Source organism: Sinohyriopsis cumingii, chromosome 4, assembly GCF_028554795.1.
Source record: "Sinohyriopsis cumingii isolate HCF-2022 chromosome 4, ASM2855479v2, whole genome shotgun sequence".
In the NCBI taxonomy this organism is placed as follows: domain Eukaryota; kingdom Metazoa; phylum Mollusca; class Bivalvia; order Unionida; family Unionidae; genus Sinohyriopsis; species Sinohyriopsis cumingii.
The window spans coordinates 65368107-65395481 of NC_142964.1; the positions used below are offsets into that span (position 1 = coordinate 65368107).

A 27375-nucleotide genomic window follows, 5' to 3' on the forward strand; every position below is an offset into this window, starting at 1 on the left:
TTTTTAATGCTGGTAGAAGAAGATCTTTCGTAAATATCAACCATTATATTTTAAGATCTGTTTAAAACGAAGCAGTTACTTGTATAATCATGCAAGACTTTATGAGGTGCATTGGAAGACTCTGATATAGCATTAAGTACATTAATTACTTGACAGCCGCATATTGGCAGATCTGTCATTGTTTGTGTTGGTAGCGTTGAATACCAAACTTTTGCGTGAAGTGGCGCGACATACTTGATAAACTTACGCAGTGGAGCTAACCTGTACGAATCAAAATAAACTATTCCACGTGGATCAATTGCGTATGATACCCAATGAGTACCAGGTCCTGAATTATCATCGAGATTAATAATGCCTGTTTCATTATTGTTTGGTCGTTGTGGTAATTGATCTCGCATGAAAACACCTCTGAAGTTTTTCATTTTTAGTCGTTTAGCAGTATCAAGTAAATCAAAATTTGATGCTGGAATAATTAATGAAGTGTTCCTGGAAGCCTCAGACCTCTTCCTTGACGAGATCCTGGTAATCTTAGACCCAGCCCACAAGTGGACTGCTCTCTTTTTTTAATCCTTTTCCCATTGCTTTCTTTAATGCCATTCCAGCAGCAGTTCCAACAGCACCTAATGTGGCTGCTTTCACTATGGCTGGAGCAGCTGTGGCTATCAACACTGGTATAGCTGCAAAAAGTGGAAAATTACCACCTGTTTTAATCGAGTCTTTAATCGCACCCGCAGAGAGATTAAGGTTGACACCTGTTTTTGATTGTTTAGTGCTGTTGAAATGTTGAAATTGACGTTCTGATAATTTATTTTGACCACCCATGATTTGATCTCGCTTTAGTGATATTTTCATTCCGCAGTTCTTTGCTGAATTTGATTGAAGTTTTTTAATCTGACCAGGAGTCAGACTAACACTAATTTGATGATACAACATTTTATGATAATACTAGTATTTTTTAATTACGATGATTAAAGATTTTCCAGTAGTGCATCAACGACTCTCATTCGACCACTACCACCTTCTAGTAACATTGCTTTGTCACCGAGTATAACCGTGATTGCTCTGTAATTAACACCACTACCTGTATTCACGCTGGCTCTAAAGTGTATATCAATGACAGATTGTTTGGATAAATCAAGATGCTCCAACGAAAAGTAATAGATCGGATACCAAGTTTTAAAATCATGTTGTGAGATCTGTAAACCAGTATCTACATTTTGATCACGTCCCATAAACGTCATTAACTGATGGTACACACGTGCTATACGATTTTGTTCATAATTCAGTAGTATGTTTTCTGTTGGTTCTTGTTGTCCATTTATCCGTAAAGAAACCTTGGTAACACCCAGTCTGTCAAATATCATATGGGAGTGAGTGTGTGAGTTTACTCGATTATAATTCTGAAAAGCAATAAATATGTGTCGCGGTGCAGAAACATTTTGCTGTGATCCTATGTGCCATGTAAATTGACCGTTAATATCAGTTTGTAAACTGTCTGTGGTTGTCAACCGTGACAACAGGGACTTACCACCTGTATCCTCGAAAGATAATAGTCACTGTTCTTCTGTGATCACTGGAGTCATTACCGGCATCCAGAATGACAGTTTTGTTATTTACCAGGATCTCCAACAGGTCTCCAGATAGTGTCATCATCTGTAACCTTTCTCACAAAAGCAACAGTGTGTTTAGCTCCAAAGATAACTTTTCTAACATTTCTGCAAAATCCAAAGATATGTGATAGTGGAATAGCACATGAAAAATTTCTACGAGGCCCTTCCAACATTGTTAGGCGTGTTGCAAATCCCAAGTTGAAATTTTCATTAACACCATGAACCACTGGCCACACATCAGCTCAGCGTTATTGATGTTGTTTCTTGGTGGTCTTTTTTCATACTGATTGTCGTCGTGGGAATCATTATTATCTTTGTAAAACATCATTGTAGGACCAGCTGATCTTGTGTAATCATCAGAATCCCTTGCCAGTCCTATTATTTTTGTAGCAACGTTGACATCTTTCTGAATTGTCTCCATATTTTTTCCATCAATCATATAGGTAACGCTGTCAAACTGTGCCATGATAACGTTGTTGACAAAACCAACTCGTATTTCATTTGCGTATACAGTATTATCTGTTTTTATGATTTCACCTTCTACCTCAATAAAAACCTCAGTGGGTAAAAAGTATCTACTTGTATCATGAACTTGCAGTTAAATTCTTCCATGCTGATCTGGTAATCGTGCATCATAAGAATAAAACTGATAATCACGTACAGACTCATCTTTAAGAACCGGTGCTTCCATGTCAAATGCTGTGTCAGATATGCGCTTGAACATCTTATTATAATTATTTTCATCTAACACGTGGATTACCACCTTTCAAAAATCTCTGCTTCCTGATATTAAACTTAAAATATTATTCCCCAATTCACCGAGTCCTTGATCTGCTAGCACCAGTTTTTGATTTGCAGCTTGATTTATTATTTTACTGACATTTGCAGGCATAACTTCAGTGCTTGGTAATTTCACTGGCTGTGATTTTCGTTGTATTAATCGTGCTAGTCTTTCTTTGATCGCCAAGAATGCCTTACCAGCAACATTGACAATTGCACCAGGAGCTTTTTCACGAACAACATCAATAGCTTTCATCGATAATTGTTTTGCAACAGGTGCTACTTTTGGGGCTAACCTTCTAAATAATCCCTGGACAACATCACCAAGTCCATCTCCGTAAATTGCTCTGTAGGTTGGTAATCATGAGTTTATTGCTCTGACCATTACAAGTCCATAAAGACTATTGTGTACGCTCATCTTATTTCACTTGTTATTTATTTAATCACCGTGACAACTAGTCACTATGATAATCATCAACGAGTTCATCAATAAGTTCTCAGTAAATGCCGATATCCATGATACCACCTTGAAATAATTGCCGACAAATATCACCTGCTTCATTAATTATTTCTGGTGAGTTATTACCAGCTCGTTTTCCTCCGATGAGAACTTCTAACCATTGTACGTCACTAAAAATACTATCAGGACATGGAGTAATAAAACCACTTTCAGTAAAACCATTTCCCGTTGCTCCTTCTTTCTCACTTGTTGTTTCCGTCTTTTTCTCAAAGAGTCTTAAGGGTGATCGTTCAACTTTTGCTTTTTTAAGTAGCTCTTCATAACTTTTAAGTTCCGACATCAACTTATGCTGCGGTGAAGAAGATTGTTGTTGTTCTATCTGTTGCTGCAGTAGAGGCAGTTGTTGTTCATTAAGCTCTCTATCAAGTCTTTTTATTTCTTCAACAAGTGTATTGAATTTAAAATTATTACGTCTGACTTGTTTTTTGTTGTAATATATATGATATACCCATTTAATAAAATTGTCATTACTTACGGTTTCATAACCGGGTTTTAATTTTTTAGATTTACCATACATACCAAATAGTATTTTTTCAGGTAAATCATCTTGATTAGTATTTCTAATATCTTTGATAAACCCTTCCTTAAATTTTTTAATCAATTCAATGTTTTCTATTATTGGTTTATACGCAAGTACTTTTTTCAATTCAGCAACTTCAGTACAAATTTTTCCAATACCTTCAAGTATTTCTTCATCGACAGGTGGAGGTTGAGCTGCAACTATATCAGTTGGAAGGTCTCGTAAAATCTTTTTTGTTTTCTTGGTTCTTCTTGCTACTTTTTCAGTTTGTTCAGCAGTCTGTTTTGATATTGGAAGAAGATCCTCCTTAACAGCACTTACAACTTTCTCAGTAGCTGTTGTGACGGGCTTAAATAACTGTTCCGTGCCCTCTGCGTATTCAACTTGTGCTTCTTGCCACACCTGTAGGTTTTTTCTGAATGAGTCTCTAACAGGAAGAAATTTTTTGATTGCTTCTAGTCGTTCTCGAGCTAACTGGGCAGTATGATTCTGGATGTACCATTATTTATTATAACATAATGATTTAATTAAAGCAGTAGAGAGGGCGTGACCTCAAGTTGGTTCGTTTTGTAATATATTCCACCTATCTTGACGAGTTTTCAGTCAGAGAAAAAAAAATTTAAAAAAATTAACTAATCTCTTCTAGGGAATCCTCAACATGGTTAGTTATTTTTATTTTTTAACGTCATTTTACGTCATTTTAATCTTTTTTTAGGAAGGCTTATTTTGGTATTTGGACGCTTCTAAAATTGGTCTGTTTGCCCTCTCTGCTGCTAGGGGAAAGTGCACTAAACTGTTGTAATAGCCATGCAACAAAAATACAAAGGAAATAATAATAATAATAATAACAGAAAATGTGTATAGAACAAACATCATAAAACACTGATGTAAAAGTAAACAAGAGATTCAAGTTGGCCTGAAATCGCTCATCTGATAGACATTTGTCTAATAACCAAAAACAGGAACTTTGGCCAATAAATCTGGGTCAGTAGTGTAGATATTTCATCCATTGCTGCTGACTGCATATGTTATTAAGACAACTGCTTCAAAGTTTCTTTAGCTTTCTATATCTTTATCGATATCCATATTGTTTGGATAATCAGCATCATTTGGCAATATTTAAAGGTCTCTGTGACAGAACCCTTTGTGACAAAGTTGATCAAATTCTGTTCAGCAGCTTTTATAGACAAATAAAGTTGTCCCATTTTTTACTTTTTTAATGGGTGATGAATCTGACAGTGGATCAGCATCGTTTGCATACATATCTGAAAGGCCTGCAAGGTACAGCACTTTTGGTTAAATCTGGTCAAGTTCTGTTAAGTGTCTTTATTATAAATACTTAAATATTATTTACTTTTTTAATGGCAGATACAATTGATGTCAGAATGGAGTAAACTCTTAACAGCACCTCAAGCCAGGACTTCTTTCAAAATTGAGTTGAATTATATCTGGTGGTCTTGGAGAAGAATTTTATCAAAAGCTTGTCTAATTTTAGTAAAAGTGGCCATATTAGATGGAGAAACATTCTTAATATCCAGATTTGAAATACCTTAATAATAAAATGTTTTCTATCACATTTAATCATATTTTGCACAGCATTTTCTGGAAAAAGTCGTTTGAATTTCTTTTTTAAATTGTTTTAACAGTGGCTGTATTTTAGTATTTTCCATACATGGATATGACATTTACTTTAATTAGTCTACAAATCTAACCACATGCGTTGTAACATAGTGGCAAAGTTGGGTGGGGGAGCCATTCAAAATATTAGTAATACTTTACTCAATATGTTAGTGATACTCTCTGCTAGTATGTCCCTTTATATTTAGCAGCTTATTTCAATGGATATCCATGCATACCTGTACAGCCACCGTTAAAATATGGGAGGTCATAAAGTATTGTGACATGGTATTGGCATACATTAGTATACGTAATAGCAATGGTAATTTATCTAATATGTTATTATATATTACCACAATAATTTTGGTATATCACACATTGAATTAGATGCTGTGCAAGTGATGAAATGGTATTTGTGTTTCCTATTCTACTATCAAATAAATCCAGCCTGCAAGTTTTATTCACAAAATGATATTTCATGAAGTTTAAAATATAGTTCTTATCATAAATTACAAGAATGACATCTGTTACTTTTGAAAGAGAGTTCTTTGTTTGCCTTAGACAGCGAAATAAAATAATTATAGTCTTAGCTAGTTTCCATACAGATAATAGTTGAAAGATCTCTAATTTCATATTATTGCAAGTGTACGCAATAAAATAAGCCTTCATTTTATTTAATGTTACATCATGAGGCACCGGCAGAATTATTTTCAGAGATGGGTGGGGGCAAATATGCAGTTGTCAGTTTTAAGGTTGAAAGGCCAAAAAATGTTTACAGATGAAATCGGGGGGGGGGGGCGGGGTAGCAAGTGCCCCTTACCTGTATGTGCAAGCATCTATATTCCGATCTGTGTTTATTTTACTGCTACGTCATTTTGTACACATTAATATGATAACAGCGTCATAACTAAAATACAATATTTGACAACAATCTGATGGGATAATACATGGCTGCCTTGCTTAAATATAACTTTGGTAAAATGAATACTTGTCCATATTTTTATTCATGAAATAAAAGTATTACAGAAATGAATATAAGCCAAAGACTATGTAGAGTCTAAATATTCTCTTCTTCTGATAATTTTTTAATTGCCTACTTGTTACTGACAGGTTTGTTCCCTTGAGTGAGACCTGTTAAGTTCTTATGGGATTGACTGTTATTTTAAGGACAATGGGTATCCGCTCAGACAACCTGAAAAATTTTATTTCTGAAATCAAGTAGCAAGTATTTTGGTCTAATTATTTCAACCTACTGTGATTGATTTAATGACACAAAATTTTATTTTGTGGCACATTTATCTTTTTAAAAATCAAAACTTCATCGAAGCTACCAAGTCAAGATCTATAAATTAACTTTGTACAAAATCAATCTTGGAGTCTAATGTGCTTTTTTCAAACATAAATAAAGTAGGTTTGGTGATTTGCAACAAATGAGGTAAAACATGGAAATTCTTGCACAAATAGTCCATTTTTACAAGTCACTGTGAATAATGCTCACCAAGTATTATGGCTATGACTGGTAATAGATTATCATTTTAATCTGTCACTGGTGTTTAGATTAGCTAGTTAAAGTATAACATGGTACTATTCTACCCCAAATACCATGGAGACAAGTAACCCAAACTGAATTGTAAGAATGGTCAACTTACTTGCTCTGCTTTAAATAAAAACTTGTAATCGTTTTTAATTTTCATTTACCTATTCAAAATAACTGCAAATTTGTGTTAGTGGGGCTTTTAGCCATGATTTTCAACTTTTAGTAGCTTGTCAGTGCACTGGAAATATTTACCTACTAAACATTGTTGCACTAGACTTTAATCAAATACAAAAATAAATCTTTACATTTATTTTAAGAGCTTAGGAAAATGTTTGCATGTCTCATTTAAAGTCAGACGAGCACTTTCTTCATGTTAAGGGAGCAATTAATCAGTGTCACTAGAACAGAATAAAACTATTGTCCTTATCACACCAAATAACCACTCAAAAGTAAATGAATCTAACATATCCAGTCGAATTGAAGCAATTATAAAGTTTTAATTAGTATTTTGATGAAATGTAAGAAAATCAACTTGGCACTAATGAAGGAGCAAGTCTGGATAATGTAATTAAACGATCCAAAACCAAGAGGCGATTAAAAGGAAACTCCTGGTTTTGAAAGAAGTACAAGTTAGGTCCTCCGCTTTATCTGTCTCAACCCTGCAATACATTCCTATATAATGTTTCCATTTTACATAAACTTTAGTAAAGGATATGATATATGCGCTTTAAGATTTATATAGTGCATTGAAAACACATTACAGCCATCCTCCAAAGATTATTTGTTCATACCTTCATCAATAAATGTCATGGAGAAGGAAAAGAGTTTTTGAAGACCACCTCCTTTTTCATATGAAACCGCTGCTCTCTGTCCCAGCATCTCTTCTTCTTGAGAATGGAATTCTTGACGTTTCCCGAAGACTTTGTTGTATACATATGGATCATTCTTCTCACAGTATTTTTCAAGCAGTTCATTACTAGAAGTATAAATTACCAGCTTAAATGAGAGAGCTATAATCAAAATTATTTATGTGCATGCTTATCTTAAACTTATGTAAACACATGTTGTTCAATAAGCTATGTGTCTTGTTCCTTTGATTAGTTTCATTAGTTAGTTTCATTACATTATTTGAAAGTAATGCAAATGTAAACTTAGAATAATGAGAAACAGATTTTTTTAGCTACAAAAACACTAAATATTTTTGTGGCATGATTATGAAGCACATTTCAGATACCTAATACATTATGATCATTTTGCCTCATTTTTTATTTCAAAAAAACTTCATTATCTGATTTATAACATACATAAAAAGGAACCTCGTTTATGCAGACAATTTCATTCTCAAAATATATGACCCAATTAATATCCTACACAATCGAGTTACTTTGGAAGCATGAAAAATATGGCTCATGAAATTTTTTCTCTCTGCAGTATAAGCTATATAATCTTTTATATCAATACTAAAGAACATTAGGAAAATAGCATTTGAATTTTTTTCTGCAATAAAAGCAATTTCAATATTAAAAATTCAAATATAATATTGTTATTGTTCTGCAAATCTCTATTCAAACTACAAAATCAGTGCATTCACACAGGCCCTTGTCATTGTAGTACCAAAACAAAAAATGAAAATAGTCTGATACTTATTCCTGAAGTATCATATCCTTAAGTCATGTATCAAAATATATGGCTTTCAGAACTGTCAATTTCAGTAAAATCTGTTGTCTGCCTCCAATTTTTGTAATGTTTAGTCTTAAAATTTCTAAACAACTGAACAAATAAAAAGGATGAACTCTTGTATACATGTGTTCAAAGAGATATAACTCCAACATTTACGGAATTATTCAGATTATCAATAATGGGGAACTACATTATATTTACTGCTTGAAAACATACAATGCAAATAAGGTGACCATGTTGCTATGGAAACTCCCGTTTGATACGAAACACCAAAATGTTAATAGTGTTTGGACCCCCTGACGAAAATCAATTTAGAAATTATAAACTGATGAACTAAATGACCACGTTTTATGTATTTTTCACATCTCAGATGACTTTTGTTTATAAAATGTTGAGGAGAGGGTCAACAAACAATGGGAGGGTGTTTGAATACTAGAATTCAAAACTCAGTTTCAGGCAAGGGTAGTTTAAAAAAATTTTCAAAAATGTTTGTGAAAAAGTTCAAAATGTTGCACTATTTAAAAATTTATGTATTGAGCATGTTAGTGGATGATTAAAAGAAACAAATGTTCAATGTTCAATTACTCACCTTAAAACACATGCAAAAATTCTAGTAAGGCCATACGTCCAAGATTTTGGTTTTCTGCTTGCATAAATACTAATAATTCCATGCAAGATGTTATCATGTGAGTACATGGTATGTTCCAAATATAGACATATTGTGGACTCCAATGTTATTTTCCAAAAGGCCAATAGCTTGTCATGGGTTGATGGTTATAACTGGGATTTTTTCGGGTTCTTCCTCAACTAGTTATACTGGCCACCTTATATAGCATATTGTTAGCTGCAAAATGGCATTAAACCCAAAGCAACAACATTTTCTGAAAGGTGCTTAAAGTTACCTCCCTTGTAATTACGCCTAATGGGCTCAGGTTACAATTATTACTTCCGGTTCAGTACCCACGACTGTAGTCCGAGCCTATTTTTAGATCATTTTCTCTCTAATTTAGGCAATTGCAAGAAATAAATCTAGGCATTCTTGATATGGATTTAGAGGTAATTGTTTGTTCTTTAGAACATGATCACTACGGTTTGGTTGTCTGTGTGTATTTATGGCCACAGTGCACAGTGAGTAATGATGCAATGATACTGATTCAGAATTGAAATCTGTGACCCACTGCAGGTTGCTTTGTCTACAGTCCAGCCTCTCAAACATATGCTGGATAACCTATAACAAGAACTTCACTGTGAGTGCATCTTTGAAGGTAGTTTAGAGTAACATATGATTTATAAGGATTTGTACACAGCTGAAAAATCAGTACTGAGAAACAAATGTAAAGACTGTATAGGAAAAATAATTCTGATCTGAGTACAGATGATTCTGTCAATGGGCCGTCATCAACAAAGTCGTCTGCGATCCACTGAAAAGTCAGTATTCCGAATGGCATCTTCGAATTACATTTATCACTTAAATCAAAACTTTTCCATCCATTGTGTAGTATATGTCTTATTTCTATGAATAAATTACACGATACAATGACACACCATGTTGCTACAAAACCATATACTGTGTCGCATCCAACCCACAAGTGACACTATTGTCACCATCTTCCGGACTGTCCAAGAACACAGCTACTATTTAATTCTAAAACATAAACCAGTTTGTTTTTGAACTTGATTTGATTCTTGAAACCCAATACCACTCCAGTACTTTACATGAACAAGTTGAGGTAACCACTAAATCAATTTTCTGTGCAAGATTGGTGGTAGAATTATGATTAATTTAACTAGAAATTATGTAAATTAGTATTAATTTAACATTCAAGCTGATTTTCACTGGCTATTTGCCACTGCTATAATTTTTGTCATCTTAGCATTCTTTGATTACCACATATATGTTATATACAACAATTTGTATCGACCTGAAATGCACATTTCCAGATTATTTAATCAATATTTTCGTTAAAAATATCTTCCCCAACATTTTGTTCAGATTTGAACTTTTGAGATTAATGGAGCCCCCAGGCAATAATGTTACACTGTAGATACATGCATGCACGTGTATCTACTGGTTTTATTATGTGAACCTGGAAAAATTTTTTGGGATTAAATCAAATGCATAAAATAATTGCTATTATGATAAATGGTAACCAAGAAGTAATAAACACATTGCATTATGCAGTGTATGAAGACACTACTATGAAATAAATTCCCCAGTGTGAAGACATCCATGATAGAAGTAGCTGTTTGAGATAAAACTGTATAGTTTTCCCACCATACAAATGCAGGGTTTACATATCAACCAGATAGATTCGCGACTGAAAACTTACAAAACAACGATTTAGGATATTGTAACACTTGGTTTAAATATAACATTGAGGTTACTTTTAATTTATTAAAATGTTTTGTTATGTAATGGCATGTAGGATTTATATTATGTACTTGGTCATAACTTTCACTATTTGTTTCAAGTCATTATATTTCTGATAGCTTCTTTACCTTGTAAATTGTCTGCATTTTATAGAATGAGCTGATGCTGCAGCTACCAAATTTGTATTCAGCCTTTTCGTATTAGCAATGAATCTGCAAACTCATGGATTTAATTTTACAGAGTTATCGTCATTGTCTTATCATTGTCAAAACTGCACATATGCATGAGAAAAATGGGATCAGTAAATATGGTGGTTTTTAGTACTCTGCTACTTCTGAATCCAGCTATCCCTGACAGAAGAAAAAAACGTCTTTCCATCTATATATCATCTACACAAAGGGACCTAACTCTTGCAGGTTAAATCCCTTTGTTCACGGTCACCAGTAACCCAGATATAACCAGTTTAGGCTTAAACAAAACCTTTAACATGATGCTCATACTTCGGGGAAGAGACAGAGAGATTTGTAGTAATGTAATCCGTCAAATACATCGCATTAGCATTATAAGATTAAATAAGACACAGAGGAACTGTTGGAGCATCCAACCTTTACTTGCATCACTCTGTAGGAGCATGATGATTGTTCTGCTGAAGAATGAACTTGTCCTAACATGATTTTAGCACATATGAAGACCATATCTTTATGCATGAGAGAGGTAATTTCCTCTGGAATCCCGCACTTGGTTATTGCCTCACATTCTGACGTTTTACAGGTGAATACAGCAAAAGCTGTAAGATCATGGGCCGTGGTGAGGTTGTGCTTTCATGAATGACGCGTGGTAACAGTCTGGGCCAGACGAGATTCAACTTTCTTCTTTACGACTCAATGTCACACAAATAAACTCTGGAGAAAGTAAACAGGGAGTGGCAGTCCATTGACTCAAATACATATTGATTAGACCCATTACATTCGAAGGCCATGTAAATGGAAACTGTCCGTATTGCATGAGCTGAAATCTTCATGTGTAGTACCTAATCATGTGAGAATTCAGACCACACTGATTTAACACTGTAGTGCTGTGTTGTTTTGCTTGACCTTGAAACCAGTGCTGATTTGTTTCTAAGTGCCCCATCTGTGCATGCTGAATTGTTTCAGAACAATACATACTTTTTGGGCCAAATCCATATAATAGCTTCAGAACTATTATTTATAATCTGATTGCTGTGAAATTGTACAAAGTGACGTATATATGCATGCAGATTGCTAACACAAAAAAGGTCAGTGAAACTAGTGTGTGTTCATGGTTACCATAGCAACCAAATAAAGAAAAAGAGTGGAAAAGACATTTTTGACAATAAAATTAAATATAATATATACTTTTCCATCAAATATATTTATTCTGAATGTGTACATGGACAGTTAATTTTTTTCTACATATTACATATTCTCAGTTCATTACTGTTAGGCCTATGCTAGATAATTAAAACTTGACTTTCAACTATGTCTCTACATTTCAGTATGTTACAATATTTAGATGAAATATTTATGAAGTTATTATTCACAGATTTTCTCCATATAAAATATAATTCTATTCATTTATAATTCATTGATAAGGAGCCAATACTAATCATATTGAAAATGATAAATAATTATAGATTTACTTTAGTTGCCATAGCAACCAAAAAATAATGTTAGTGTTAGAAAGGTTTAATAGACTTTAAAATCATATTGTTGGCAGAATCTTTTATCCAACTAAATACAGCATTCATTTTTCAAAGAACTTAATATTATAAAGCTGTCATAATTATGAAGATAAAATACTAATTATCATAATGTTGAGAAAAAGGGTGAAAGAATAGAACAATTATATTTCCCATGGTTTAGTGTACAAGAAATACTGTTTCTGCAGTGTAGTCAAACTAATGGGAAACTAGTTTTCTCATCTGAAAATTGCTGAAAGGCAGATGTCTTACAGATGTTTAAATAAACCCATCTATAAGCAATTGCTATTGCTTGCAAGAATAAATTTGAGGAATACAAGTCTATGCATGTGACAGATGTAAAATCCATATGCAGGTTTGTCATCGACTACAGTGGGCTACTACTTTTTCATCATTTCATGTAAAATGAAACATAAATTTTTCTTTCAAAATAAAAAATACTGTTAAAAAAAGTTAGGATTTCATTCATGGATGAATGACTTTTAGGGTTATTTCTAGACTCATACTACATAAAATGTTATTTTGCCAGCTTCATTACTAAATCTTATGTATGTCTTAACTTTCCTTTACTATCTATTAACTGAATGATAATCAATAGTATCAGTTATATTATGTCTTTGATTTCCTTTAATAGCTTTTATAATAACTGTGTTCTTTAATATATGACAGCACTTACAGTTTTAGCTTAACTTTCTTTACAACTCAAGTTGTTTTAAAATCTTATTTGTAATGCATCTTCTGATGTTCAGCAAGTCTGAGCACAACTGTCAATGGCCTACCAAATACACATATTTAATTCTGTAATGTTCTAGTGTCTACATCTGAATGATTTTAATGTAATATCACCAGGTAGGGCAATATTATGACAGCCATTTGTTTGGGTCTTCTCTCTGCACAATAGAGTAGTGTACTATTTTTAGTTATATATGGTATGAAACATCCGCTGAGAAATTCCGCTGTGTTACGAAGTGAGCTCTTTGATCTTTACCGCCAAGTGTGGTAGATATAAACAGCAGTATGAACACCGAGATGCGATTTTGCAATGATGGATGGGAGTTTTTGTGTCCAGTACACATATTATATGATAGTGACATTGGTTGTCAGGTATTCTTTTTAGTGTAGATGTAGATCTGACAGGCCTGAAAGTAACTGTTACCGAAAATTAATTAACAATTATTTCTCACTGATTATAAATGACAGCAAGATTTGTGAGGTTTTCAATGATAATTATTAATTGCAACCTACCACAAATATTTGAAATAAAATAGATTTTTCAGCAACAATGTTAACATTGTTAAACAGTTGAGTAAAAAAAACCAAAAGAACAAGTTGTATATGTTCACTGGCCTTCATCTGAAACTAACTCAGAGTCTGTAAAAAAGGAACAAAACAAAAATCATGATGAAAAAATGAGAAAGATTTCCACCAAAGGGGGAAAGTACAGCAACTGAACAAAGGTCGTGGAAGTTAGTTTCCCAAGTCACATACATTTCACATTGCTGTCATAGGAATGGGTTAATTAAGAAATGGATCTCTCTCTCTTTCTTCCATTTCCTTTTTAACTTGATTGTTGAGAGAGAGAGAGAAGTAAAGCAAAATGAATTTTGTAGCATAAGAAGAGTATTGTCCTTTTTATTATAAAAAAAGAAAAGAATACCTCGGTATCAATATATGACACCCACAAAAAATGAATGGTTAGTCCCTTTCATGCAAGTACAATTCTCACTCTTGATACAATGTATCCCGCAATATAAGAAAAAGTTCTTTAGATGACAGACTCATAGATACACTTGGCCATTAGTTTAAGCTTGATTTAGTGGATCTTGAAGCTGTTACTGAATGGGATGGCCATGTCATAGCACTTGAATACCAACATGTGATAGTGTCAGAGCACTTTCATATCAACGTGTGTTGTATTCCTGCAGAAAATTAATTCTACACTTCCACAAAAAGCCCATATCAACTTTATTTTAATTCAGACTATAACATATATATATATATATATATATATATATATATATATATATATATATATATATATGGTAATCAGCAGCAACTGGCTATGAGACAGCTGCAAGACTGCAACTACTTAACAGCCACCGTACTGTTTACATCAAAGTCCACTGCTGACAAAAGTCTTTCCTGGGTAAACAAGTCTGTTTTAATATTTATTTCACTGATGTTCTGTTAAAGTGATGCAGATCCATGATCTTCGAGGCTATTACATATGCTATCTCCCTGCTATTATTAGCGCACGATCAGTGATTGCTCTAGATTGGACATCCTTAGACGTCAATGTCCTGTGCCACAAAAAGGCGAGGCGATGAACCTTGCCATCTCCATCTTGAATTTCCAGACAGTAATAGATTAACTGAGTCTGTTCAGGTCTACGTCAGTTCCCTCAGTATCCTGTTCGTAACCAGAAAGAGTCTGGAATATAAACCCTGGGAAATCTGGTTTTCGGATTACCTCCACCAACCTCTTTATGAGTAAAGGTTCTATCTCCTTTTGTAAACAATCTGGATTTGCAGGATCACTTGGGATCTCTGCAATGAAGGGGAGGGGTTAAATTAGGGTGGATGGATAAACGAGATCTGAAGCTCCTCCGAAACAACTTGCATTACCAAACCGTTTTTCGGAAATAGCCACAGGAGGGTCGCCATCAGGAGGATGGGAAGCAAGTCTCTGATGGTTGGTAAGAGGTTTTACTTACATGAGTAAATCATGCAGAGAAGAGACATTTGCAAGGTTGCAAAATCACAAATATTCAGAGACAATAATTAATGATTCTTATTTTTGTAGGATAGCGTTCCCCTTCCATACTTTACACAGACCTGTTAGTCATTTTCGAACTACCTAACATTATGCATGTTATAATTCAAATCATTTGACACTTTTATGGACAAGTTAAGTGGCATCTTAAAAAATCTTATACTTCTGACATCTTGTTACCTCTTTGGAAAACATATACCAAAAATGTAAGAGGTTGATAATCATTTGCCACATACTTCTTATGTATTTTCTGTAACTAAACTTACGGAACATCGCACTGTAAGAAATTTGACATTATTAAGCTGATTGTGAAGCTTTTATTTTAAAATCAAAAAGTCTTCCTTACCCATTTTCAAGTCCATAAATTATATCTAGAAGTACTGTCATCTCTTCTTTTCTAGAATGCCAATGTTCTCTAAGTTTGCTTTCCAACATATCCCTGTGGATCTTTTGTATGCAAGGTTGATCAAACATCCATTGCTTCAATCGTGCAGGGTTCATTTCCTCTGACATGATATTTCTGTTTCTAATTCTCATCTCAGCTTGGTGATCTAAAAGCAGAAAAATAAAAAGTTTCTATGAGTGACATTTGTAAAAGGGATGTGGATTTGTTTTTACTTTAATTAGTGACATAATTTTAATTCCATTTAGGTATGTATAGTCATCAAAATCTGATTCCTGCTCAAACTAAGAAATATTAAATCTAGAGTTTGTGCATACCTTTACATGCCAGTAAATACAAGCAACATAAACATAACCAAGAACTGTGGGGAATAATGTTGGGGAATAACATAAGTAGAGTTAAATAAATTAATTCTGGCATGTTTATCTTTGGATATTTTCATATCATGTACATTATTTTGTTTCTTATTATCATTATATGTTGATTTATTGATCACAAATGGATGTGCATACATACAGAACAGTCCAAATCAGAGACTACCCTGCTTCTAAAGCAGCATTTTTTCACAATGATCTGAGTAATCCATGTATCTTGTCCAAGACATGATGATCCATAAAGTATTAAAATCCAGAAATAACACATCTTATGAATGTAAGATAAGTAATCATGTGCTTAATGCAAGCTGGTAACACTGCTTTACAGTTATACAATTCCTTTCAATACAATGATCAGAGGAAGCAGCCATTGTAGTTGAAGTAATGTACCTGTGTGGCAATGACTACTAAAACCACATTTTTTTTTAATGAAAAGACAAGACTACAATTAATAAATCTGTAGAAAAATCAAGGCAATCATATGTGATTTTGTAAAAGAATTATTTATTATTTAGCTTTTAGTTTATGTCGATAATAAAACTAATTTCGTGAGTCATTAAAAGGTCAATAAACAGGTCATACATATAGAATCTAATTTGGGGTATGGACCGAGACAAGAAAGTCACAGTCAAGGGGTTACATTATTTGTCTCCCCACAAGGCTTGACGAGGGGGGAGACATATCAGGTAACACCACAACTGGGATTTCCTTGTCTCTGTCCAAAACCCAACATAGATTCTTTTTCTCACCCAATAATTTCCTTTAAAGTAAAAAAGACATCTCACTTTTGCAATATAGTTCACGCACAAATGATTACATGTGGTGCATTAATATAAATATGATTACGAAAACTGTGGCGTGACCGTGTCATCTGAAGTACAGTTTTTATGCGCAAGCCAAAAAAACAAACATAAAATGTTGCATAGTATTGAGGTATTATCACAATAATATATGGATGTTATATGAAATTAACAATAAATAATTAATATTTATTACAAGAAAATGTTTAATTTTCATCAGTTCCAATTTAGAAAATTATTTTGTAAATAATGAAACGATACTGGGCCCACGCTTCTGTTGTAGTAGAATAGGCTATTATTATAACAAAAAGTTAGATGTAGCGTGAGTGTCCATGCTTGGGTTATTCATAGGTAATTAGTGATCTGTGTCCCTATCATATATAACTCTTCTTTTCTTTGTAGGAGGTGAAACTGTTTGAGACATACTTGTGTTGTCCTTAATATTGATTGTCAAATTACCCCCGTGTATAAAACACTCTCCAAATATGGACCCTAGCAGATAACCATGTGCAAAACTTTCAAGTTCATGGATTCTTTAAAAATTTATTTTTCTGTCTTGGAAATGTGGCAAGTGCTACCATGAAATTTGCTTATGGATTAATGTGTTGATGAATAAATCATTTCTTCTGGCTGGTAAGTTCATTATTTATCATTAAATATTATAGGTATATTTTTTATTGAACTGAGGCACAAAGGAGATGCTTAACAAAATTAGAATAAAGCATGTTTGTTAACATATTTGATATAATTTATATTTTTTTTAATTTAATTTGATTGTTCTTGGGTTTTGGAATCTTTTTATTTTCTTTACATGTCAATATAATGCAATTTTGTTTACTAGGAATTTGATATTTCCCAGAAAATTCAGTTTTACCTAAGTTTTCCTTAGATACCTAATAACAGAAACACTTTTTTCTATTTTTGACTTAGTTCCTGGCCTTGAGGGTCAACTAAACAACTTTTTCTGAGAATAAAATGATTGGTTCTTATCAAGGACATACAGGAGCTATGTGACTTTTACGTGTAAACATGATCACGTAATCCTCTATTTCACTATTAGGCATTTCCGAAATTGCAAAATACTTAGTATTAATAGTGATGTTTAGAGAGATCGATCTCAGAGAGTCCATTCTTTTAAACACTTGATGTCAAGTTTTCTTCTGTTGTGACCAACTTTTGAGTTTTTTAGTTACATGTTAATTTTTCTTCAGATTACTTGGACTCTAAATGATTAATTCATTTCTCTGGAAATATTATTATATTCATACAGAATTCTTCAGCAAGGACATTTCTTGAAAATTTTATTTGGATTTCCAAAACCGGAGGATAAATTATTGGGTTTGTACAAGGAACTGTAGATTTCAACACAGTACAGGCTACAGCATATGTCATCACCTTCCATCTTGGATTCTTCATCGGGACTTGAACTTGGAATCATTAGAACATTTCAATATTAGGACTTTAAAACTTTTATTAGTGGTTTATAATTGGATTTTTTGGGGATTCAATTCTGGAAACCATAAGCTCATATATTTTCATTTTTTTACAGAATTTTTCCAGGGAAATAAATTATTTATTATATTTTTCAAAACTTGTTGTTTTCACTCTTTCTTGTGTTACTGTTTATTCGAGCCTAAACAAGTAACATAAGATGTTTGACATAACACATCTTCTGGCTGTTACTAAGTTTTCTGTAGTTGTTAAGAGTGTTGGGAGGCTGTGAAGTGTATAGGTCTATAGTCCATGCGCATGGATCAGTGTTTTCTGTCATAGTTCATTTCACACAGCATTGAGAATTTTATCCTATCTGTAGCAGTCATTTTTCAGGTCAGCATCATTAAATGTAGCTAACAGTATATAATTTGTTTCACATGAAGTATCTAAAACTAGTTATGTAGCTTTAGCTACATTTAATGATGCTAACCTGAAAATGTATTGAGCTAGGCCTGCATATGGAATAAAACTAACCATGCTGTGTGGAACGAACTAACATAATACCAAAAAGTTTGACACTGTATGTGTGTGTGTCTTTGTCTCTCTCAAAATGTTTTTGTATGGTGTGTTCTCAAAGATGGATTTAACTTAAGTTAATACATTTATATTATATATCTGTTGTTCTTGTTGTTTGATTTTAGAACAACTACGTTAGGCACAGCAGAAGATAACAAGGGTTTCTTTTTTTAAGAGACGACTGGTCTGAGATGACTAGACTGAGATAAGAAAAATAAGGTTAGCAAAACAGCTAGATTTCTCTCTCTCATGGGTGAGAAAGATGGATATCCATTGAGTCCTTTCATTTTCCCAATGTTATTTTCAAAAAGTGCAAAGATGTTAATACTTCAAATGATCAGCAAAAGAATTCTAAAGTAATTGATAATATTATCCTCCATGATATCAATAACACAAAAGAATCAGTCATAAATAGTGCAAGCTTAACTGTATATCCCTAAATTTTGATTATGGTAAAAACATGATTGCACATTCTTTATAATTTTAGGGAGAAAATAGTCGCAAGCTGAAAATCAGAAATTGGGGTAAAGATCATATGTGGAATATATCCATGCAGTTAAGGTGAAGATTTGTTTGATATAATCAATTTGTACAAAACAGAAGTGTAATACTTACTCTTAAAAATTGCAAAAACAAACATTTATAGTTTTTAGTCCAAATATTGCTTAGCAGTTTTTATAAAATGGAGCTTAACACACCTCTTATGACCAGTCACAATTAAGGATTCAGCAAAATTAAAAGAGTTCATGCTAGCACAAGACACCCATATACTCATCAATGCATGTATTTAATTTTTTTTCTTCAAAATCACATATGAAGCAGGAGTTCAAAAATGAAAAGATCAGACTGTATTTTGGTAAGAAATATAAAAAATGTCACTTGCCTTCTGTTTCGATAGGCATGTTGATGGTATCAAAATTTATGTAGATATGGATATCTTCTTGCCCTGTAAAAGAAACAGCTTTCTTTTGTCTATTCCACTGTCATAGTTCTATATGCAATACAAAATTAGAATTTGTTTAAATTTTAAATTTGGAACAAGAACTGCTGGTTATCTTTATTCTTGTCAACATTGTTCACTTTTTACAAAACAAAATTTAATACTGCACCATCGTTAAAATTTGTCTTCTAAGTTTAAACTGTATATATGTTTGTCATCTCAGAAGGCTTAATATGGTCTCTCAAGGCATGGCAAATTAAAAACTCACAAGTACTTTTTGTCAATATATGCCTCCTATGCATAGATGCCTTAGCTTCACCCTGACTAGGATGTCTTTCAGGTCTAAACAAACGAACTGTAATGACCTACTACAATATATAGAGAGAAGGTAAAGGTTGATCCCATACCATTTATCCTGACCAACCATCCAGACAACCCCTAAGTAGGTAAAATCATAGGGAAACACTGGCCCATAGTGGAATCATATGGCACACTAAAGTTAATCCTCCTGAACAAACCAACAGTAGCCTTCCGGAGACCAAAAACCCTCAAACCCCTCCTAGTCAGGGCAAAGCTAATGGCAATCACTAACCAAGACCACCGTTGTAAATCTGGCCCCTGAGGCGATAACAAGTGCAAAATCTGTAAACATATGATAGAGACCAGCACATTTTCTAGCACAGCAATTAGCGAAAAACTGAATTTAAATGGTCCAAACAGAATGTGCAAAACAGAGAATGTAATTTACCTCATCACATGTAAGAACTGTAGCCTACAATATTCAGAGAAACTGAAAAGTTACGCAAAAGGATCAATCTTCACAGATCTGATTGCATGACAAAGAAGTTTTATAGAAGTCCCATTACAGGACACTTCTCCTCCCATGGCCACACATTCAGTGCTGAAACACTTAATGCAATTGCTCACAACTACAACAGGAGTTCCGAAACCAGGAAGAAAAGGAATCTTACAGGATTCCCCACCTTAGAACACTGAAACCAAGCTGTTTAAACCAAGAATACTAGAAGACAAAAATGCCACACAAAAATAAATTCATATTTTTTAGCCAGCACATTTTAATTTCATTTTAATTTCAAGAATTCAATAGTGTAAAACTGCTATATAAAAAAAAGGGCTCATCGATTTCTACGTCAAATGTAAAATATGTTTCAGCATCAGCATCAAGTCAAAGCCAACTAGTAAAAATTGTCTCAATGCTTTTTTGTGTATTATGTTTGTCAAGTCTGTGTTTTGTATTTGCCTTTGAAAAAGACCAATTTAAAGTCAAAAGCACTCTGACTATTCAGAAACTAGTTTTGCACTGTTCTTTGTCAGTTTATTGCATTGATATATTGATATCAATTATTTCTGGGGTCCCGGGTGGTGGAGTTGTCTAAAGTGCTCGCCTTTACCAATCACTGTCATCCCACCTATATCTGCGTGGGTTCGAGTCTCAGCCTCGGCCAATGTGGATGCGATGGTGGTTCTTACCGGGGATTTTCCTGGTTTCTTCCACCACCTGCTTTACTCCTTGCAATGTATAGCCTATCATGCGCTGAAAAATGGTGTTAACAACAGCTGCCATGCATGTATTATATATTGTAGAGCTAATGTCCTATATATTTCCAAATTCTGTATAAGCATACCCTTTTTTCCAGGAGACTCAATGTAGACAGTTACATGTGCAGTTTCATGTTCAAGAAACAATCTCTTCAAAAGAATTCTTATATTCCTCTTCAATGACTCTGGATTCAGTAAATTTACTGAAAAATTCTTTCCAGCATGAAATTTCAAAATAATGGAGCCAATTTCTGCTTCATCGAATTCTATTTCCTCATATTCAAAAATGGAATTCATCACACTCTTAGATGAACATATCCAACGAAGAACAGATGCCCATCGACCTGTATGTTAAAACTGTGTATTAGAAAATGCAATAAAAAGAATTTAATAAATGTTGTGTTCTTGAAATAGTGTGGTAGTTCAGATATCATATTGATAAAATTACATCCACTCATCTCAGTAAATAATCAAGTTGCATACAGTTATATCCCTTAATCTATTTCAACACTGTGCACCATAAAATAGTAGAAAGTTAGTTGACTAACTATAAATGTAGTTACATTCTCTCAGGTACATCAAAAATATATGCGTGTTATGAAATTCCAGCACATATATGGGTAAAGGCTATATATACCTAGTCGTAATATTACACACAAAGTAGACAATGAGTCACATGTAGGGTTTATGTTGAGTCACACGTACGGTATATGTCGAGTCACACATAGGGTATATGTTGAGTCACTCATACAGGTATATGTCGAGTCACACATAGGGTATACTTTGAGTCATGCGTACTGTATGTCTTCTTATATGTTGGAAAGATTCATACATGCAATGAAAGAATAAACCATTCCAGATCTGACTTAATGATAGAATATTTGGAAGATGCATGGCGGCAAAGCATTTCTAATCTCGCATTCATACTTTAGATTATATTGATGTAACTTGACTTGCCCACAACCTCCATCAGACTCCAGAAACTAGGAAAGAAGAACCATAATGGATCCACAGACTATGGATACTCAAACCAAACCAGGAAGAATAGAAGTAGAAGGGATATTTTAAAGCCCATGAAACATTACTTCCATTCATCATCATTCATTCATTCATTATTAATATTATTATTAGGGGTAGTAGCAGTAGTATTTAAATGGTTATCATACAGCTGTATTTATATGATTACATAAATAAATACTACTATGATAATAATATATCCAGAATAAAATTTAGAAAAGGACTTGTATGTACCCCTTTTGCAATCGAAAATTATTTTTTTTTTATATAAATGATAAACAATATCTTTACATATATATATCATGAATTAATGAATAATGCATCGACTGTCAAATCAAGAACTAATAAGAAATAATAAATATTGCAAAACATTTGGCACTTCTTCCTATCATACTTAGGAATCTTTTAACAAGCTTGTGCAGACTGCATGGTAATACAGAGAAATACTGACATAAAGAGACCAGTTCTACCATTTGTAGACGGCAACCGATTTTTCCCATGGAGGCAAACAAGACTATATGGGGTTATTTGATTTTAAGACATGTATATGGCCGACATTCTACTTAGTGTTGAAGTAATGATGATATTTATCATAAAATGCATTGAACTCATGATGTCGGGAAATATTTTGTCATAATTAGGCAAATATCTATCCTGTCTGTTTTCTAGATTACATTAGTCTCTGTTGACGGATAATTATCCTATAATAACCGAATAAAGAACAGTAGAGCTGAGTCGAGTACCTTTGTCTTGAAAATTATATGCATACACCTTCATTTAAATTTGCAAGTCTTAAATTATTTATAAGAGGCTTAATGTTTCAAAAATGTATTTTTAAAAGCCAATATCAATCTAGACAACTCCTAGAGCAAGTAGTTTTGGAGTTTTGTCATGATCAGTTACTATTTACACAGTAATCCAAATGTTTGAGACTATTACACAAGCAAAATTAATTTAAAATACCAAATACAAATTACATTTTTCCTATTTCATTACCTGCTCTTCTTCTATGATGTATCCATTCTTGATACAATTTAGGATTCAAGAAGCCCTGAAGCTCTGATGCAACATCCAAGCTTCGTGACTGCAGTGTACTGAACAAAGCCGATATCTTTTCTACAGTTGATTGGCACCCAATTATAATGGAGTGATCCAGTATACTTAAGTGTATGCGAGATAGCAAGACATCAGCTATATTATCAACAACCTCCTCAGATTCACACAGATGGTATTGGAAAAATTTGATATCACGATCATCAATGCTGGAATTCGTTGTTGGAAGTAGCTCTTTGGAACCAATTACATGTCTCTTAAGCTCTATAAACCCTTTAACAAGACAGAGTACATAATGATATTTAGTCATTTCAAAACATTTTTTCAGTAGAAAGTACTATTCATTATGTTTTAATGTTTCTAGTATAACCTTGGAAATATCATGCTCTTCTGCACTTCGCAAATATTTTTTTCTTTATTCCTTTCTGAATCCATTGGCCATATACAAGGATGTTTATGATAGGTTACAAGAAATTATTCATATCCAGCACTGAAAATTATATTTCCTTCCCTTGATCATTTCAAATGATTAACATTGTACTGTATGATTGAAATTCTCTTCTTTTCCTTCAATCCTCAAAGCTCTTGCATGCCTAAGAGTTTCATAAATTTTTAATTTAAAAAATCTTCATGGCAAATAGATCATAAGGTAAATTTTACAAATTCAATCTTATTGTTATTCATACAGAAAGGGTTAATAACCATCATTTCCCTATGTGCAGCCTTTATTATACACCTAGTCCCTCTTTAGCATCTGTCTGCATATAAAACAACTCATTTCTTTGCAAGGATTTACAAGCAATCTCTATATAATAGATCTACATATCTATTAACCACAAATAATGAAATTATTTAAGCGGAAAATAAGTAAATAAAGTGAGCATACTTTAATTTTATTAAATAGAGGATAATGAAAGATAATTCAGCATTCTCAGACTACATTAGTCACTATGAAAAGCTATGTACTGCAGTATATCATCAGACCAAATGAATAATTATAGATTTGTAACAATTTGTACACTCACTGATTTTGTTAGGTTTAACATTAAGTTTTGCACTCTTTCATGATCTTACTAGAATTATGCAGAAAATCTCGATGCACATGAGTATATGCTTTATATGAGGTAAATTCTGAATTTTTACATGGGCATAAGCATGTGCTTTTCTTTACGTTGCACTCTTTCTATATCAATTAAAGACTTCTGATGGCAATTTGTTTTTTAAAATGGGTAACTTAAATAAAAACCACTATCTTACTTAATTTCTCCGTACGTGTAATTTTGGTTTCTTTCACTGCTCTGGCTATCTCTGGGCACTCAACTTTCAGACTCTTGAAAAAGGCCCCTAACACTTCATCTGAGTTTCCATGAACGACCTTCTTTAGTAGTATATCAATTGGATGCCTTCTTGCACAGCATATGTTTCCCATCTGGTCAAATGCATCTTGACTGAGAAGCTTTTGTTCCCAAAGGCATTTAGCAATTACCAATCCACTCTCTCTTGACAAATTGGATTTTATAAAAGCATACTGCTTTATAATGGATAATTTACCATCCAGACCTGAGGCAAGATCTGAAATTAAATGAACCACATTAGATAAAAACAATGTAATACTCCTTGTTTCTTGAGAAAGCATTAAGTTTATGCATATCCAATGATCATTTGTATCAAATAAATCTTGAATATTAATCAAATCTTCATATTCACAGAAATGTTTTCAATCCATCTAAGTCCTATATATACCTTTTTAAAAAAACAAGTAAATACATGTTTTCTACTTTCAGTGACATAATAGGAAAACTGCTGCTGAACACTGAGTAGTGCAATTGATTCTCATCACATTGATTTGGTTCAATCCTGATGACTTTTCAAAATGATAAGAAACATTCTAATAAATTAGTTGCATATTCCACTCCTTTCAAACCATACAGTAGTATCCTGCTTAATTAAGCTTCCAGTTCCTTATAAATAGATTTATTGTTTTTCTTCGATCTAAAATTATGATGAGATTTCAATTTTTCTTGTGTACAAAGAAAACATTAATTTATTTTCCAATTTGAGGGAAAATCTTTATCAACAATTATATTTAATGTTAAGGGTTTCCTAAAATGGCGATACCTGATCAGAAGATCTTGACTGCTGATGACAATTTATACACTATTATTTGTTATAAATTTCAGTCAGAATAACCATAAAAATGTTTAGATTTATTGCTTTAATATACCCCTCAAAATATCCAGAGAAGTTTACAGTCACTATGTACTTTTCTAAGATGTTTGGTTTCAAAATACAAATGATCATGTATGAATTTCAATTTTCTTTGTCGTTTGACACGCATTTTAAACTTTGTATTGTAATAAAGAGGACTACTGTACTGGTTTTTTGTACATTTTTGTTATTTATGAGTAAAACAAGTTAATGTTCCTTTCAGTTGATTGCGGTATTTTCCAAAACCATTTTGCATACTTAGCCTGTGCCATAGCTTCCTGATCAACATGTTTGCAGAAATATACAGGACTAAATATAACCACTAATGTTCCTTTGCCAGACAGTTTAATAAAAAGAAATAATTTGAAGGTAATTGAATGATGTTCCTCTTTCTATTCCATGTTGCTAATAAGGGCATGTATTTATGTCGTTATTATATTTCATCCAAATCGTAAACAATGACAGACCCAACATTTCTTCATCCTGTTTTGTTGGAAATTAATAAACCATAACAATCATGAAACCAACCGTTTATGTTTCTTAAAGCTGACCACTATTATGATGTGTGCTGAAATAATACAGAGTATGTCATTGGCACAAACAATGGAACATGAACCAGTAACAGTGTTCTAACAAGCGTGACCATTTTGTTTGAACTCCTGTGTAAAATTGTGCCTATGAAACCAAAATTAGCTAGTACGGTGGGCAACCATGGAATGTGTGTGTGTGTGTGTGTGTGTGTGTGTGTGCGCACATGATAAATCTTATGAATGATGCTGTGTTACGCTAGAAATTGACCTCAATCAATGTTTCATCAAAAAAATCACAAACCAAATTTGGTTTAAATCCAATAAAACTTGTTAAAAGTATGTCATGGAAATCATTGTCCTGAGGATGGGTAACCAGGGGCCATACCTTATGTAAATGATCTCTTGAAATGCTGGAAATAAAACTTATTCAAGTTTTATAGATAGAGAGCTGTATAAAAAAGTCTGGTTGGAATCCAACAAATCCTGGTAAAATCAAGCTGTGGAAACAAAAGGTTAGGAGGACGAGAAATCGGGGGCCATAATTGCTCTAAATTAGGACATGAAAGGCTGGAATTTGAATTCTGTTCAGGTCTTATTAATATAAAGGTAGATACAAAATTTGGTTATAATCCAAGAATTACCAAGAAAGATATCTCGTATAAAGAAAATAGTTAAAGGACGGACAGACAGATGGATGGACAGCATGAATAGCAGTCTAGTTCTTAAAGTGTGCTCATAATAAATGCTTTTTGACAGATTGGAAGTCAAAGACATGTTTACTTTATGATACCTGATGATTGTTAACTGATATTAATAACTTCATAGAAGTAAAATCCAAACAGTCTAATTGAGGCAACGACTCAAATCATTTTACTAACGACAAACAAAACATTTATGGTGACATGATTAGATTACTTTATTCCTTTTTATCCAGGTGAATGAAATTCATCATATAATACTTGTTTGCCAACTTACCACCAATTTCTTTTTCTCCAATAGTATCCTGATTTGCTTCAGTATGAGAATCGTTCTTTTTTAACTGGACCTGTGCAGCTGAGGATCCATTCTTGCTGCCTCCATCTACATCTGTTTTTTCTACTGTTTGCTTAGTGCTATCAGTGGTATTCTCTGATTCTCCATCGTGATTTGAAGTACTATTTTCAATTCTTTCTGCTTGGGTAGAGCTTAACTGTGATTGTTTTTGATCAGTTTCTTCAGCTGAAAGGCAAAATATATTGAAGCAGATGTAGAAATAAAACTAAAGTTAGAACATGATTTTCACATGTTATCTGGTTTTATACGCTTTTTATCCAGCACATGACATGTCTGCTAGTGATCTGTATCTAATCTTGT

The 27375-nt window shown here is 33.1% G+C and overlaps 1 protein-coding gene across 1 annotated transcript in view; it reads right to left on the bottom strand.

The window, feature by feature from the left end:
• LOC149801353 (uncharacterized) overlaps positions 1-27375 on the bottom strand; it is a 115179-nt gene that overhangs the window by 73835 nt on the left and 13969 nt on the right. The window contains exons 4-10 of the mRNA XM_089956791.1: positions 26998-27240; positions 24542-24856; positions 23228-23557; positions 21301-21558; positions 19598-19660; positions 15474-15678; positions 7376-7560 (exon numbers count right to left, since the gene is read on the bottom strand). Of these exons, the coding sequence (XP_089812917.1) occupies positions 7376-7560; positions 15474-15678; positions 19598-19660; positions 21301-21558; positions 23228-23557; positions 24542-24856; positions 26998-27240 (1599 nt within the window). The remainder of the gene's footprint in view (positions 1-7375; positions 7561-15473; positions 15679-19597; positions 19661-21300; positions 21559-23227; positions 23558-24541; positions 24857-26997; positions 27241-27375) is intronic.